General features: G+C 38.9%; 1 protein-coding gene across 7 annotated transcripts in view; it reads right to left on the bottom strand.

The window, feature by feature from the left end:
* Window positions 1-1,606, bottom strand: part of LOC114046958 (centriolin-like) — a 94,212-nt gene extending 92,606 nt beyond the window's left edge. For 3 of the 7 annotated variants that reach the window (XM_027867606.1, XM_027867611.1, XM_027867608.1), the window contains exon 1: window positions 1,460-1,553. In XM_027867606.1, the coding sequence (XP_027723407.1) occupies window positions 1,460-1,539 (80 nt within the window). In that variant the 5' untranslated portion in view covers window positions 1,540-1,553. Of the gene's footprint in view, window positions 1-692; window positions 713-1,459 lie in introns of those variants that run through there. The other 4 variants (XM_027867613.1, XM_027867612.1, XM_027867607.1 and 1 more) reach the window with 4 other exon arrangements.
* Between the last annotated feature and the right edge of the window lie 15,223 nt (window positions 1,607-16,829).

Here is a 16,829-nt window from a genome sequence, read left to right as displayed (position 1 = left end):
GCCTATATCATATTGTGTGCCATCTTGGGAAGGGTGGTGGGGAGGAAGGGGGAGAAAAATCTTAAAAGCATATGGAAGTGATTGTTGATAAATCAAAATAAATTAATAAGAAGAAAAGAAAATGTCTATGCAAGAAAAGAGGCAAAATAACACAAGCTAGTACACTCTTTAAAGGCCGTTGTCATAATTTGGTCCAGAGAGCAAAGGGCAAAAATTGGAGGGATGGCATTATATGATAAAGCCAGATGATGAATCACTCAGACACAATTGAGTTTTCCCTTCTGAATCACAAAAATGTACTGGGGAAATGAAATAATTCTTAAATTCCCCCATCCCTTTTTTCATCAGATGCCCAAAGCACTAAATTTAATCCTCACTCCTCCCCATACTCAGGGGACTTCCCACTTGAAGAGTTAAATTAAAGAGTTAATCCTCTCTAGTTAAAACTCTCCAAGCTTAACTAGGGTCACGCATATAGATCAGATACTTGCTCTTATCTCTTACCTGTGGCTATTCCTATACCTAGACTCCTCCCCCCCCTTATTCTTATCTGATGGCCAGATGTTCTCTTCACTCTATAGTCCAAACTCAAGCTTCCTATATAGGATCACAGATTTAGAGCTCAAAAGAATCTTAAGGGCCTCCTTTCATTTTACATGGGAAAAAAATGAGGCCTAACGAGATTAAGTTACCTGGTTGACAATGTCCCATAGGTAATAGTAAGGGTGGAATCTGAATCCAGGTCCTTTGACTCTAGTTTGCCGAACCAACCGCAGCCCCGTTCCCACAACATCCCTTTATCTGGACTCCACCACCCATCCGACAATGGTCATTTACATATGAAAGGCATTTCTGTAAATCCCTTTCATCTTGTAGGATCCTCTCAAGAACCCAGGGTAGCAGGCAAAACTGACAGCATTACCAAGGTACTTCGGAGGAAACCGAGGCTCAGAGACTTTAAAAGACTTTCCAAAGGTCCTACAAACAGCCCACGCAGGGCTCGATCTAGCAATCAGCTCCTAGTCCGGGAGGCGGTCCACTCTGCCAGACTTCCCATCCCTTACAATCTCTCCTATTCCATAAGAATGGCCAAGCTCGGCTCGACTTCCTCCTTCCAACCATTTTAATTTATTTCACTTTTCCCGTCTTCACCTCCTCAGGTATTGCTCGCCCACCTGTCCCCCTGCCTTTGCGCCCCAACCTGGCGCTCCTCCTTCTTCATCCCGTCCTCTGCGTCCCGCTACCTCGGCTCCCCCAGACGCCCCGACACTGACTCCTCTCCACGCCCTCCCCTCCATCCCCGCTAGTCCCGGACCCAACTTCCCGCACCTGGACACCCCGCCCGGCCCGGCGCACGCGCTGATTGGCCCAGACGCGGCCACCTGAACCTCCCCCCACCTTCCTCGTCACGTCTCGGCTCCCCGGCTCCCCATCCCAAGCGCAGACCCGCCGCACTCACCACGACGGGGCCCGGCCAGGGCAGGACAAACCGAGGGGAATCCCTACCTGCGGAGTTTCGTCTCCCGAGCCCTCAGGCATCGGGAGCCGGAGACGCCATTTTGTTTTGTTGTGTTGGTTACCGAGCAGGCAGGACTAGGCGGGACCAGTCATGGGGATAAGGGGCGGGGCCAGACGGAGCCACGCCCCCGACCAACCGCCGCTCTGGTGCGAGCCTATTGGACAGAGGCGGGGCGGGACGGTGGCTTCCGGCCGCTTTGGCGCCGCCTTGGGGAGCGCGAGCGGGAAGCTCGACTTTGAGCAGTGGCAGGAGCTTTCGCGCTTGGCCTCAGGTGAAATCCTCGGGTTGCCCTGGCTCCGGGGCTGCCGAGATCAAACCTCAGGCGCGGGGCCGTGGCGCCACGCGGCGGGAAGGAGCGCCCGGCCTCTGTGACCCAGCACTGGCGCTGGCTGCGCGGACAGGCGCCCCCACCCGGGGGGGAGGGGCGCGCGATCGCGGGGACTCCCGACTCCCGAGGCGACTCCGCGGGTCGCGTTCCAACCCACTTCGTCCGACTCAGTCAAGCACCTGCCCTTACAAAAAGACTTCTTGGTTCCCCCTGGTATTTTCTTTTCATCAAAAATGAAAACAAACAACTTATGGATGCATCTTGTCATAAATCGCAGCTGTTTCTCACCCCCTTCCTTCCCACACTGCATCCTCCCTTGTGAGAAAAAAACAATTAAGCAAAAACATCTAATAACAGCTAGTGGTGCCCTGGATAGAGAACCGGGTCTGGAATCAGGAAGACCCGAGGTCAGATTTGAACTCAGACACTTACTAACTGTGTGACCCTGGACTAGTCACTTAACCCTATTTGCTTGGGTTTCCTCATCTGTAAAATGAGCTTGGAGAAGGAAATAGCAAACCACTTCAGCACCTTTGCCAAGAAAGCCCCAAATGGTGTCACGGAGAGTGGGACGCTACTGAATAACAACAAATCCAATACAGAGGTTGTGTGGACAGTGTATACAGTATTCTGTCCTAGTAGTTTCCCTCTGTTCTCCGAAGTGAGGAAGGAAGTATATGTTTCCTTATCTCTTCTCTAGGACCTTCACTGGTGTTTTAAAATAACTTAGACTGTAACTTCCTTTTAGTGATCTTCCACATTGTTGTCCTTGTACACCTCCTTCTATTGGTTCTGCTTTTTTCACTGAACATTAGTTCATGCAAGTCTTTCCACATCTCTCTGGAGTGCCTCATATGTGCCACTCTATGTTCTTTTCTTCTGCTGCCTTATAGATTCTATTTGATATTCTAGAAAGATGAGCAGAAGTAAAACTATTCTTCCTGGTTTTTCATGACAGTGCTATGTTGTGGTCTTCCTACCTGTCAGACTGATCCTTTTCAGTCTGTAGGAAGATGTACATGCTATTCTGTGCCCTATGCATGAGTACACTCAGATCTCTGTTCTCTTTTCCACATGCTTTTGGTGATCTTAGCTCCCATAGGTTCAACGATCATCTCTATGCTAATGACTCCCATGTCTATGTATCCTACCCAAAACTACCCTGATATCTAGTCTTATATTATTAACTGCCTGCTGGACAGTTTTTATCAGGATATGTGATAGGGCTCTCAAACTCAATACAATCAGAATGAAACTCATCTTTTCCCTTAAATCCATCCGTTCTTCTAACATGCCTTAATAAAATTTGGTACCTGATTGGAAAATGGGAGTTAGGAAAAGTGAAGAAACAAAGATGATTCAAGGTTCACAATTTAAGAATTATCTTTGACTCTTTGCTGTCCCTCTCCCCACCAATATCCAGTTTCCCAGTTTTATCAAATTCACTTCCTTAACATTTTTCACATCTGTCCCTTTTTTTAATTCATTCTGTGAGAGATGATCTCTTAGAAGTGAAGCCTCCTCAAAGGGTTAATAGTTCTTGTTAATAGTTCTCACAAAGGGCAGCAATTAGGAGATCACTGGTCATTTGGAGAGAGATAAGGTGAGAAGCCAGATAGTAAGAGAGTGGGAGGAGAGAAATTGGAGGCACCTGTTGTAGGTGGCCTTCTAATTGTATTGTTGAAACACACTCCCTTCTGACCTTGTCAACCCCCCCCACCCTGTTTTCAAGGACATAGACTTCCTGCCTTTTCTTGTCTCCGGGCAAACTTGTGTAACCCGCCTTTGTTCTCTGTTGCTGGGGAAGATTTCCATGAATAGATTGTGCCCCCTGAAGCCCAGTCAGTGGGATAAGGGGAAGGGGATTAGGGAGGAGGAAATCAAGTTAGGGTATAAATGAGCCTTGCTTTCTGTAGGTACTTGTCCTCCCTGGCAAGCCCATTAGGTCAATGAGGGGCGGTGCCCTTTCTCATGAGAAAGTAATAAACTCCTTTCTGCTTTCAAGGTATCTAAGTCTTTGTTTGGAATTTGAGTAGTGGTCTCTGTCCCACATAATTCATTCAACATACATTTATTAAGTGTCTACTTTGTGCCAGTCATTTTTCTAGGTGCAAGGGATTTAAAGGCCAAAAATACTCCTTTCCTTCAAGGAGCTTACATCCTGTTGGGATAAAACAGCATGAACAGAGATAAATACAAAGTAATTTCCAGAGGGCACTAATAGAGTATCAGGATAGACTTCCTGTAGGAGATGGAAATTGATCAGAACCTTGAAGGTGGTGAAGTCTATGAGGTAGATGTGAGGAAAAAGTACATTACAGGCATGGGAAAGAGACTGTGCAAAAGCATATAGGAGATGACAAAAAAGGGTGATAGGGTTTTGTTGCAGTTTTCTTGTTTTTAAAGCTCTTTTGGGAGGTAAAAAGCATCAAAGAGGGGATTCTTCCTTCAGAGAAGACAGAACTGATCAGTTTTTTAAAAAAAAATTTTAAATTATTTTGAATTGATCAGTTTTTATTTAGCTTCCATTTTCTCTATCAAGAAAGATGACCTTTACACTGGAAATGGCAACAAAAATGAGTAAGGAGTCGATAACCCAAGATGAGATAGAAGATAGTAAGAAAACACCTGTTGCCCTTGATGAATTCAAGTCATCTGGCCCAGATAAACAATATCTTTGAGTACTGACAGAACTAGCAGATGTGATTACTGAGCCACTGTCAGTGATGTTTGAAAGAGTTTGGCAAATAGGAAAGAGACCACAAGACTGGTAAAGGATTTTTAAAGGGAAAAAAATCACAAGCAATAGGTCAGGAGCTTGACTTTGATTCCTGGTAAAATTCCAAAATGGATCAATAAAAAGATAATTGGTAAACATCTAGAAAGGGAACTAGTGATTCCAAAAAGCCAGCATAATTTCGTCAAGAACAGGTTAAACCAGACTAACCACATTTCCTTTTTTTGACAGAATTACTAAACTAGCAAATAAAGGAAATGCTATATGGATATAGTTTACCTAGATTTGAACAAAGCTTTTGAGAAAATATTTCATACTGTTCTGATTGAAGGAGATGGAAAATTGGATTAAATGATAATACAATTAGGCAGATTCAGAAATGGATGAATGACGTGAGTTAAATGGTTCCCTGTCAACATGACAAGAAGTCTCCAGGACAGTGTGCAGGTTTCCTTGTCTAAATCTTATATAATATAAACCTTCCAGACCCTAGACAAAAGGGAGCCATACCTCCTTTCTAGCCCACTGTTCTACCAAATTACCTAATAAATTTCTTTCTAAAACCATTTCAGATTTTAGGGTTTGTTCTTGTGAACAACAGTAGCTAGAATTTTCTTTCTTTTCTAATACAAGGGATCCAGAAATCGAAATCTGAGAAGAAAATAATTATACTATTTAAAAAAAATCTTTTCCTAGTTTTAAGATTCCATCTAACACTAAGTTTTTAAAAGATGTTTGCTAATAAAGCCATTTGCTCCTGTGGTCATGGTAAAGTTGAAAGAGATTTTGACTTAGCTTCAGAAAAACTGCATTTGATGCTGAAACACCACCATGTGACCATTAACCATGTCATCATTTTCCTTCTCTAAATCTCTGTTTCCTCATCTGTAGTCTGGGCATAATAATAGCTTCCTTATCTATTTTCCAGGGCCATTCTCTCTCAGATGAGATCATGAATGTGAAAGCATATTATAGTATAGTAATACTATAGTAAACTATAGTAACATTAATAAGCATATGCCAATACATGTAACACATTCTTGGAGGGTGGTTGTGAACATCAAAAAGGACTTGCAACATTATTTGCAAACATTAAAGCACTTATACAAATGGTGGCTATTATTGTTATTAGAAAGAGTAAAAAAATTTAAGAGCCTCAAACCTGGTGTCAGAAGACTTGGAGTAGAGTATCAGCCACTTACTAGCTGCATGTTTTAGCTTTGTCACCGCTCTGGGTTTCTAGTTCCTCATCTGAAAAATGAGGATGTGGTACTAGATGATCTCAAAATTCTTTTCTAGCCCTTGTGTCATGTGATTCTTGTACATCCCACTGCTGCTGCAGAAAATTAGTCATCCTGAAACACTGACAAGTGTGGGATCAATGTATGTATAAAAACCATCTTACGCCCTATGAAGCTGACATTAAAAAAAAAATTGATCAGTGTCAATTAGAATAAGTCTAAGAGATTATTTTAAAAGATGCCTCAAATGTTTAGAATTGAAGACCTGTCAGGGAAGTTTGATAAAAGTATGGTTAGTCTGTAAGGTAGTAATTACTCTTGTGTTTATATATGTATTTATATGCATATATGTTTATAGTACATAGTATATGTAACACACATGTGATACATATAATATATGCATATATATACATACAAATATATATTTATATGTATTGAGGATCTGCAATTTCACTGGTGTAGGGTTCTTCTGGTAAATTAATTCCCTCTACCAATGCAGATTAGCAACTGCTTTGTGCCTTTAGATTTTAGAAAGTTGCTGGGGCACTAAGAAGTTAGGTGACTTGCCTAGAAACAGTATCTGTGTCAGAGGCAGAACTTGAATCTAGGCCTTCTAGACTTTGAGGCTGGCTCTCCTTCCACAACGCTATGCTGCCTCTTCTAAAATGTAATATATATTTACATAAATTATAATATAGGTAAACAAAATATAACATGTGCATGATTTGTATTTCACAGTTTTTCAAATTTCCAGGACTAAAAATGCTGTAAAAGTCTCCGCATACTTCTGACTTGTCTTGTCCAATATGTGTGTGTATGTATGTGTAATGCATTTTTTGTTTCCTTAGCATCCTGGCTAATCATAGGAATCATAGGAATAATTCTAATTTATATAATGCTTTATGGTTATACATATTCATTGTCTACTTTGATCATTACAACAATCCTGTGAGAGAAATAGTACAAATCTCTATATCTCCATTTTTACCCTGAGGAAACAGGTTCAGAGAGGTGAGCAGACATTCCTTCTCCTTTGTCCTTCTTTGGAAGACCAATGACCTCATGGATGATGTCTTGACTTGAGAATGAATTGGATTTAAGTGTGGCAGAGTTACACAAAGTCATCAGTCTTATTCTTCCTGAATCATCGAAGTCTGTGCAAATACCAAAACACAAGTCTGGTCCTATCATTTACCTATTCAAGAAACCTTGATGACTTCTATTTACTCTAGGGTAAACAAACTCCTTACCTTTCCATTTAAAGTCTATCACTGGCTCCAGACTACCTTTCCAGATTTATTGCATTTAACTTCATTTTACAAATCATACATTCCAGCAAATCTGGCCTATTTGCTGTTTCCCAAACTCAGAACTCCATCTCCTGTCTTCATGCCTTTGCATAGACTCTGCCCTTTACTCTCTCCTCAGTTCTGTCTCTTAAAGTCTGTAGCTTCCTTCAAGTTCCCTGTAGAAAATTTTATTGATCCCCTTAGTTATCAGTGTTCTCTCCTTCCTCTCTAAATTAACATGTATGTACCTATGTATTTTTGTGTTCTATACCCCATTAGCTTGTAAGCTTTGAAAGGCAGGGGCTGTTTTTCATTTTGTCTTTGTATCCCCAAGGCCTAAGACCTTTGTGTCCCCAAAGCACATACTAGGTGCTTAATAAATGCATATTAGATCAGATTAGAGTAGATGTTAATTCATGTAACCTGCAAGCTCAATTAAAAACAAATTCTAATCTTTTTTTTTTTTTTTTTTTTTTTTTGCTTTTTAGTGAGGCAATCATGATTAAGTAACTTGCCCAGGGTCACACAGCTAGTATCATGTGTCTGAGACCAGATTTAAACTCAGGTCCTCTTGACTCCAAGGCCAGAGCTCTATCCACTGCACCACCTAGCAGCCCAACAAATTCTAATCTTAGAAAACACCAAATAAAATAAGTATTTCCACATACATTGTAGAACAGGAGAGAACTGTACATGAAACCGTGAATTCCTATTATATAACACTTGCTTGAATTTTCCCTCAACTGCTTTTCACTGTTTTGAGAGCAAGACTGCTTACAGTGTTGGGAGGCCTGGGTTTGAGTCCCACCTCAGACACTTACTAGCTGTGTGGTCCTCAGAAAACCATTGAACCTCTTGGATACTGTTTCAGTTTCCTCGTCTATAAACTGGGGATAATAATACTTGCACTTCGTACTTCAAAGGGTTATTGTGGGATGACTGGTATTTGTATATATCAGATGATATAGATAATAATAATAACTCACTAGATATATGCACATATATCTAGTGAGTTATTTTTATTGTTTTTGTTATTATTATGTGAGCATGGCTGTGGCTTATGTGCATTTACATATGGTATAGTATATAGAGACATGGCCTTGGAGTGTGAAAGCCCTAGGTTCAAGTTCTGACTGACATATACTAGCTGTCAGAGGTCGTGAAGAAGACTGTGGTCAAGTAACTTAACCTGAATGCTCCAGGCAACTCTTTGGGACTCCAAAAATTGCAGAAAAATGACTATGCCTGGAGTTCCCTATACAAATCACAAGTATAGGCAAAAAAATGCACATATAGTTGGATTAACAAAGATACAGGACCTTGGAAAGACGAGTATATGATTAAGGGAGTAAAGGAGATGAAGTGCTACATGTATGACATGGGAATACACTTAAACAGAACATAAGTGATAGAGGTCTTGACTAGAGACAATTAGCAACATGGAGTAGAGGAAATAATTCTGTCCTAGGAGTCAGCAAACCTGACTGGACACCTATTCATCTTCAACCACTAATTTGCTTTGTATCCCAGTACCAGGACACTTCTCCCTCAAGTCCAGGAGTCTGTAGTAAATCATGCTGTCTCTCAATAACCTTCATTTTCTTTTCTTTTTAAAATTAATTTATTTTGATTTATCAATTAATCACTTCCTTTTGAGTTTTAAAATTATTCTCCCCCTCCCTTCCCTCCTCCTCCTCAAACTTCACGCAATCTGATATAGGCTATACATATACATTCCTATTAAACTTATTTTTGCATTAGTGATGTTGTGAGGAAGAATTAGAACCAATAAGAGGAACTACCAGAAAGAGGAAACAAAACTCAACAGAAGAAAGAAAAATAGCAAATAGTATGCTTCCATCTACATTCAAATGCCATAGTTCTTTCTTTGGATGTGGATAGCATTTTCCATCATGAGAACTTTGGAGATGTCTTAGATCCTTGCATTGCTGAGAAGGGCTAAGTCTATCAATGTTAGTCATCACACAACATGACTGTTACTGTGTACAATGTTCTCCTGGTTCTGCTCACTTCACTCAGCATCAGTCCTTATAAGTCTTTCCAGGTTTTTCTGAAGTCTGCCTGCTCATCATTTCTTATAGCACAATAGTATTCCATTACATTCATATACCACAACTTGTTCAGCAATTCCCCAATTGATGGGCATTCCTTCAATTTCTAATTCTTTGCCACCACAAAAAGAGCTGCTACAAATATTTTTGTACATATGGGTCCTTTTCCCATTTTTACAATCTCTATGGGATACAGCCCTAGAAGTGCTATTGCTAGGTCAAAGAGTATGCACATTTTTATAGCCCTTTGGGCATAGTTCCAAGTTGCTCTCCAAAATGAGTAACATTCATTTTCTTATGTCATCAGTTCCACTTGTTATATTTTGTACTAACAGACACTTCTTTTCTCTGGATGTGATTTCCTCATCTAGATTTGTTTTCAATTTTTAATGCTCCATAATTTGGTGTAAGCAAAATGAAGAATTGAGGCAACTATTTACATAGTTGCATACATAAAGGTACTGTCACATGAATATCATTTAGGAAAAATAAAGCTTTTGGCTTGATTATATATTCCTTTCTCCACATCACTTTTCTAAGGTAGACAACTTCTGGTGACTTTTGTCCCAATTTTGAGGCTTCTTGGATGTGCAAGACTGGACCTTCAGAGGGTCACATGCCCATGCATTTGGTATTCTGCCACCAGGTGAATGAGAACTGGAATTAGAGCTTCATGCTTTCAGTCCAAAGCCACAGGACGCTGAAAGAGTTACATAGTTCCAGTTAGAGTTCTTTCCAAGCCAACTCTACATGTTAGCCTGGGTCAATCAAGAATGGGGAAAAAACAAAATATTAATCAAGACTTAAAATATTCTCCCCCAAAGAAATGGGACTAAATCCCTTCAGAGCTCGGTGCTTACATTTCCAGGCTGCATCACTGTGATATTACTAATTCTGGGTAAGATTGGTGAGTAGTTTGTAGATGCTTAAAACTGATTTTGTTTTGCTTTATAAATCCTTACATGTTTTAAACTTTCTACCTTTTGGCTCTAATTTTAAAACAAATGGTAAACAGTAGCATACAAGTTACATTTAGCAGTTTAAAAACCGATCAACAAATGAGCCTATCAAAGAAGAGTTAAATAACAAGTTCCTTTATGTTGCTTTAACAATTCTAGATTCAGAAAGTAATGACCTCTATTTGTTCTTTATCACTTGGATGAATGAAAGATCATTTAGATACCATATAGAAGTCCTAAGAAATGACATCATCAAGGACATGTATGACCAGAATAGGGTATGGGCCTGTCACTAATTGAGAACAAAGGGTAACAGATAGATAGTTCAAGTATTGCATTGTCCTTGAAATATTAATAAACTTAGGGGAAGATGTTCAGTGTATTGGGTGGATCCTTTTTGCAGGATTTATAGAAGGACATAGGCAAGAATCGCAAGGGGTGAGAAGGTCATCAGATTGTGGTTCTGGACTGGGAGGAATCTCAGAGGTCATCTAGCCCAATCCCTCCTTATTTTATAGATAAGGACACTGAGGCCCACAGAGATTAAGTGACTTTCCAAAGGTCATCAGTCCCCCAAGTAGTAAGTATCTGAGGTGGAATCTGAATCCACATTCTCTGATTCAAAAGTTACTCTCTTTCAACTGTACAATGATGGGTTGCAAATTGTACCAGTGGAGAGAGTGCCCACACCAATAAGATGGATGGATCCATTGCTGAATCAAAGGATAGAATATATATATATATATATAATTACATATAATGGTATTCAAAGCCATTCATAACCTAGTCCCCCCTCCCTTTTCTAGTCTTCTTATGTTTTACTTTTGGGCATGTACTCTGTGACCCAGTGACACTGGCCTCCCGGCTGTTCCACAAACAAGACTTTCATCTCTTGGCTCCAGGCATTTTCTCTGCCTGTACCCCATTCCTGGGATGCTCTCCTGCCTTCTCTCTAACCTCTCTGACTCCCATTAAGTTCCAACTAAAATCCTACCTTCTTACAGGAAGCCTTCCCCAATTCCTCTTAATTCCAGTGCCTTCCTTCTGTTAATTATTTCCTGTTTATTCTTTATGTAGCATTCTTTGTATAAATTTGTTTTCATGTTGTGTCCCACATTAGAATGTAAGCTGCTTAAGGGCAGTGACTGTCTTTTGCCTCTTTGTATCCTCAGTGCTTAGCACAATGCTTATGTCTGTAATAAATGTTTATTGATCGATTAGTTGGCGATGAGGCTGATGTAGTCTCCCTCATGGGACAGACTGAGGTCCTTCTTTTAGAGAGGCTTGATGATGTGTAATGGAAATGCCTTGCTCCCCAAGTAGGATCATGTGGAGACATTCTGTAACTGATTCCACTCTGCTAACCATATGATGAGAAGGTGGACTGTTAACTGACAGCCAGAACAGTTTAGCCTTCCTTTATATGATTCAGACAATAGTGAAGTTCATGAGATGCCTGCTCACTCCATCCTCTCCTGGGTTTGTGTATAGTCTTATTGCACGTTCCCATTTTGAGAAATAGTAAGATCCTCCTCTTTCTTCCTCATTGCTTCTCCATTAGATTGTGAACTCCTTGAGGACTGGGACTTTGCACTTAGCAAAGGATCTGGCACATAATAGGCACGTAATAAATGTTTATTGAGTGGCTGAATGACTATTGTGTTTCTTTTTCCCTCCTCTTTATTTCTTTTCTTAAAACCAATAAGATGAAACAAAACCACCCCAGGCTCTGTGTTTGTTTTTCTCTATTCCCTCTGTGGCATGGGATTCTCAAGGGACACTTACCTCTTCTCCCTTTATTAGAATATGGGCACTTTATTGTCATTTGGTCTATTCTAATTGATCATATATATTTACCTTTCTAGGTTTCTCTTTGTCTTCCATGTGCATATTTCAAAGATTCTACCCAGCTCTGGGCTTTTTATCAGGATGAGTTTACTAGGCTTTGTCTTTGGTCTTCTTGATCTTAGTTTCATTTGGTTCCTGTTTTGATTTTTACTGAAGGTATTTGTGGAAAAACTGGGCCCCTCTAGGACCTTTCATGTTGTCATTTAACTAGAAGTCTGTCACTATTATAAATTTTCCATGCTTGATTGTAAGGGAGTTTCTTTAAGATTATTTAAATATAATTTGTCACTTATTTCTGCTTAATTAAATGATGAATGTTTTGTGGTTGGGGAGGGTTTTAGGGAATGGTAAGAGAATTTTGTGTTCTGTATGTTTTAAAGGAATCAACCTAATTCTTTAGATGGATTTCAGCTATTTTGACAAACAGCTGCTGGTGAAGTAGTCATGCAACTGCTTCCTAGTAGAGGTTAAGATAATCTGTAATACAAAATCAATTGATAAAAACCAAGAGAAGATACCTGGGGAGCCCTAAAAGAACATTACCAATAGTAAAGATTTGTGATTAATCTCCCATCTGGTGTGACAGCATTAGAGCTTCATGTGGGTAGAATTCTAACAGCTGTGCTTTCTTAGTAGAGGCATGTACTTTTTGACTGTGTATTTTGGTTGGATTCGACACAGATGGGAAAATTTTATACATAAGATGAGCAAACAGCTCTTCTGTTTCATATTAAACATTTGGGGATGTGTAGCACAGCCTGAACACAGCCTGAAGTTGATAAGTTTATTACTTTTTGCCTGATAAATGATTTCTTTTCTTGTCAACTTCATTCCATATTAGCCAGTGATGCGGTGGAGTAAGAGACACAGAAAAAAAAAAAAAAAACCCAGGAACTAGCCCATCATAACCTGGCTTCAACCTACCTTTCCAGCCTTATTATATATTTCTTCCCTTGATGCAATCTATGTTCTAGTCAGACTGTCCTCCTTGCTGTTCCTCACATACAACATCCTTTCTCCATGCTTTTACAAAAGGTCACCGCCCATATCTAGAAGGTCCTCCCTCCTCCCCTCTGCCTCTTAGCTTCCTTCAAAGTTCAGCCCAAGCTTCATCTTCTATATTTGATCTTTCCCAGTTCCCCAGCTGCTAGTGCCTGTGTACCCAAATTCTCTTACATTTGTTTTGTAAATGGCAAATGTATTTGTTGTCTCCCTTGATAGAATGAAAACTCCTTGAAGGCAAGGACTGTATAATTTTTGTGATTATATCCCCAGTGTCTAGCCCAGTAATTGACCCACATTAGGTACTTAATAAATATTTATTGATTAATTGGTTGATTGAATAAAGGAGAAAGACATGTACATATATACAGACCAAATAGAGGCACCTATACACAGAGACACACATAAATTTAACTGGAGAGGAACAGTGATAGAGGATGACAGAAAGAACATCATGGTAATGGAAATTAGAATGTTGAGCTCTAAAATGGTATGATTTTAAGTAGTAGGCTTTTCTTTCTTTTAGTAATATCTTTCCAGCATCTGAAAAGGACCCGAAAGGTTAAGTCTCACTTTTTCCTTTAGAAAGAGCTATTCTTCTTTTGAACTTGCTCAACAATAGCATGTCGCATACACACATACAGAACACTATATACTTGAGAGAGAGCTCAGTGACTAGTCTAATCCATACCTGAAAAACAAATCCATATCTAAGCTACCAAATGCCATATGAAAAAATGTTCTGTCACTAATAATAAGAGAAATGCAAATTAAAATAATTCTGGGGCGCCATAGCTATCAGATTGGCAAAGAGTATAAAAAAGGAAAATGAAAATTGTTGGAGGAGCTGTGGGAAAACAGGCACTTTAATGCCTTGTTAATGGAACTGTGAACTTGTTTAGCCATTCTATAAAATAATTGAGAGCTACAACTCCCCAAATCACTAAATTGTGCACATCCATTGATCCAATGATACTACTACTTAGGCTTATAATCTGTAGAAAGAACAAAATGACTCATATATTAAAAAAAATTATAGTAGCACTTTTTGTGGTAGTAAAGAACTGGAAACAAAGTGGATACCCATCGATTGATGAATAGTTGAACAAATTATAGTATATGAATGAAATGAAGTGGAATATTATTGCATTGTAAGAAATGATGAAGGGAACAGATTCTGAGAAGCACCAGAGTACTTGTATGAATCAGGCCTTCTCAACACTTCCATGCCTTCTCTGTATCATGTTGCCTATACTCTTGCCATCAATCTCACTCATACTCTGCCACAGGGATGCTTTTAGCCATAGCCCAAAGAACTACTTCATATCTTTTTTGCCAGTTAAGTCTACATCTACTGTCTCCTGAATTTTGTTATTAATTACTATATAGAAATGATATAGATTTTTGTGCATTTATTTTGTGTCATGCTACTCTTTACTAATTTTACTGCTTCAATTAGTTTCTTTGCTTCTCATTTTTTTCCCTAAGCAAATCATCGTGCCATCTGCAAATTAGGACAATTTGGTTTTCTGTTTAAATATGTTTGTATCTTTGACTTCTTTCTCTTGTCATTACTATCACTAGCATTTTTAGGAAAATATCAAATAATAGTAGGAAAGGGATCACTGTAGCTTTATTCCTACATTTATTTTTTTAAAACTTCTGGTGTTTCTCCATTTCATAATATGAAAGCTTTCAGTTATATATACATACATGTATAATTTTTATCATGTTAAAAATAGATCTTAGCTTATAGGTTGTTGTTCTTTTTTTCTGTATAAATGAGTATACTTTGTCAAAAGCTTTTTCTGCATCTATTGATTTGGGATGTTTTTAATATGATTAATTATGTCATTTTCCTAATTTTGAACCATTCCTGTATTTCTGGAACACATCCTACTTGGATATATTGTTGTGCTTTTCCGAAGATTATATGGAATTACAGATTTTCAGCTGGAAGGGACATTAGACTATCAAGTCCAAGCCCCTCATTTTATAAATGAGGAAAATAAAACTTCTTAGCTAATATGATTTTTTATAACTGATAAATACTACTGTTGTGTTTTCACCTTGTAACACAGGGAAGCTCAAATTCCTTCTCTCTTCCACTTAAAAATCAAATATTAGCCTTGTTGAATTGATTGACCTCACTGTCATAAATTTCTATTTCCTGAAAATGTTGACAAAGATAGTCTATTTGTTTTAACTGGACTATCTTATGCAACTCAGCTTAATAATTTTACAGATTTGTTTTTAAAGAAATGTGACTGAACTGTGAGGTTACTAGGAGATTATCCTTCAGTTTTTCTTTTTTGACTTCCCTGAGTAGTTTTTTCAACCAATTATACACACATAGAACAAATTCAGTTCAATTAAGGAAACATTTATTAAGCACCTTCTGTATGATGCACTGTGTTATGTTCTGGAGGAGATATATAGCTTAAATAAGACAAAGTCTGTGCTCTCATGGAACCTACTGTTTAATGGGCGGAGGGGGAGTGCAATATATAAACAAATTAATAGAATACAGAATAATACATGTTAAGTGCATAAAGTGATGCAAAGTAGTATTTGACGTCCGAAGGGTAAAGATCATTAGTAACTTGTAGGATTCATGGATGAAATAAACTTTGAATTGGGTTTTAAAAGGACTGGAATTTAATAATAACTTTAAGGACCAACCTGTGTCAATTTACACACTACATTTTTTTTTATCAATAAGGCAAAAAAATAGATATAATGGGATGAAAAAATTTTTGCATCAATTTATGCACATGGTCTTTCTAATTATAAGTTGGAATCCAATAGAAGGAGTAGGAGGGACTGAGGAATGGAGACAGGAAAGCGCAGTGTACAGTATGTGGGAGACAATGAATAGTCCTGTTTAGCTGAAGAACTGAGAACGCCGAGAAGAGTAGTCCTATTCCTTTAGAAGAAATGAGAAAATGCCAGTATGACTTAGAAGTCCTACTCACTTGCTGGAGATGTTGTAGAAAAAATTCTTAGTCAGGGATGGGTTGGACTCAGTGGCCTCTTGGTTCACTTACTATTCTCAGATTTTGTGATTATGAATTGTAAAAATTAGTTTAAAAGGATGTGACAGATCATTGAGCAGTCCAGTGCTCTGCCCAAAGTACTTATTCCTTTTATGATATCCCAGAAAAGTGACTGTTAAGCCTTTGAGTGAACATCTCTGGTGATAAGGAACCCCCTACTATTTTAAAAGAAATATAGTTTTATTACTTTTATGTACAGCACTTCTTTTTTTTAACCAGACCTATAACTTCATTGGTATAGGGAATTTCTAGTGAAGAAACTTCTACCACTGAATATCATGACCTGCTCTGCAATTTATAATGTTAGAGAACTGTCTGGGGTGCTGGGAGATTAAATGATTTGCCCATAATTACATGGTCAGTATAGGTGAGAGGTAGTCAGTCTTCCTCACCCTAATGTCAGCCTTCTAGCCACTGTTCAAAGTTACCACTCCAAATAGAGCATGTGATAGACTAATGTAGAAATAGGTCTAATAAGTAAAGTGAGTCAAGTGAATGGGAATTTACAATGGACATACTCAATGTATCATGTTAATTCAAGAGAATAATTTCATTTGTAAGAGGAGGATAGAGACGGGGGCAGGTAGGTGATGCATTGGATAGAGCACCAGACTTGGAGTCAGGAAGATCTGAGTTCAAATCTGACCTCAGTAGAAACTAGCTGTGTGACCCTGGACAAGTCACTTAACCCCTATTTGCCTCAATTCCTCATCTGTAAAATGGGTACACATTGGAAAATGAAATGGCAACCTCTCTAGTATCTTTGCCAAGAAAGCCT

The sequence above is a fragment of the Vombatus ursinus genome, unplaced genomic scaffold (genome assembly GCF_900497805.2).
Source record: "Vombatus ursinus unplaced genomic scaffold, bare-nosed wombat genome assembly UNPS02014786.1, whole genome shotgun sequence".
NCBI classification, from domain to species: domain Eukaryota; kingdom Metazoa; phylum Chordata; class Mammalia; order Diprotodontia; family Vombatidae; genus Vombatus; species Vombatus ursinus.
The sequence above is the reverse complement of the archived record's forward strand: the minus strand, read 5'-3'. Positions and strand labels throughout refer to the sequence as shown.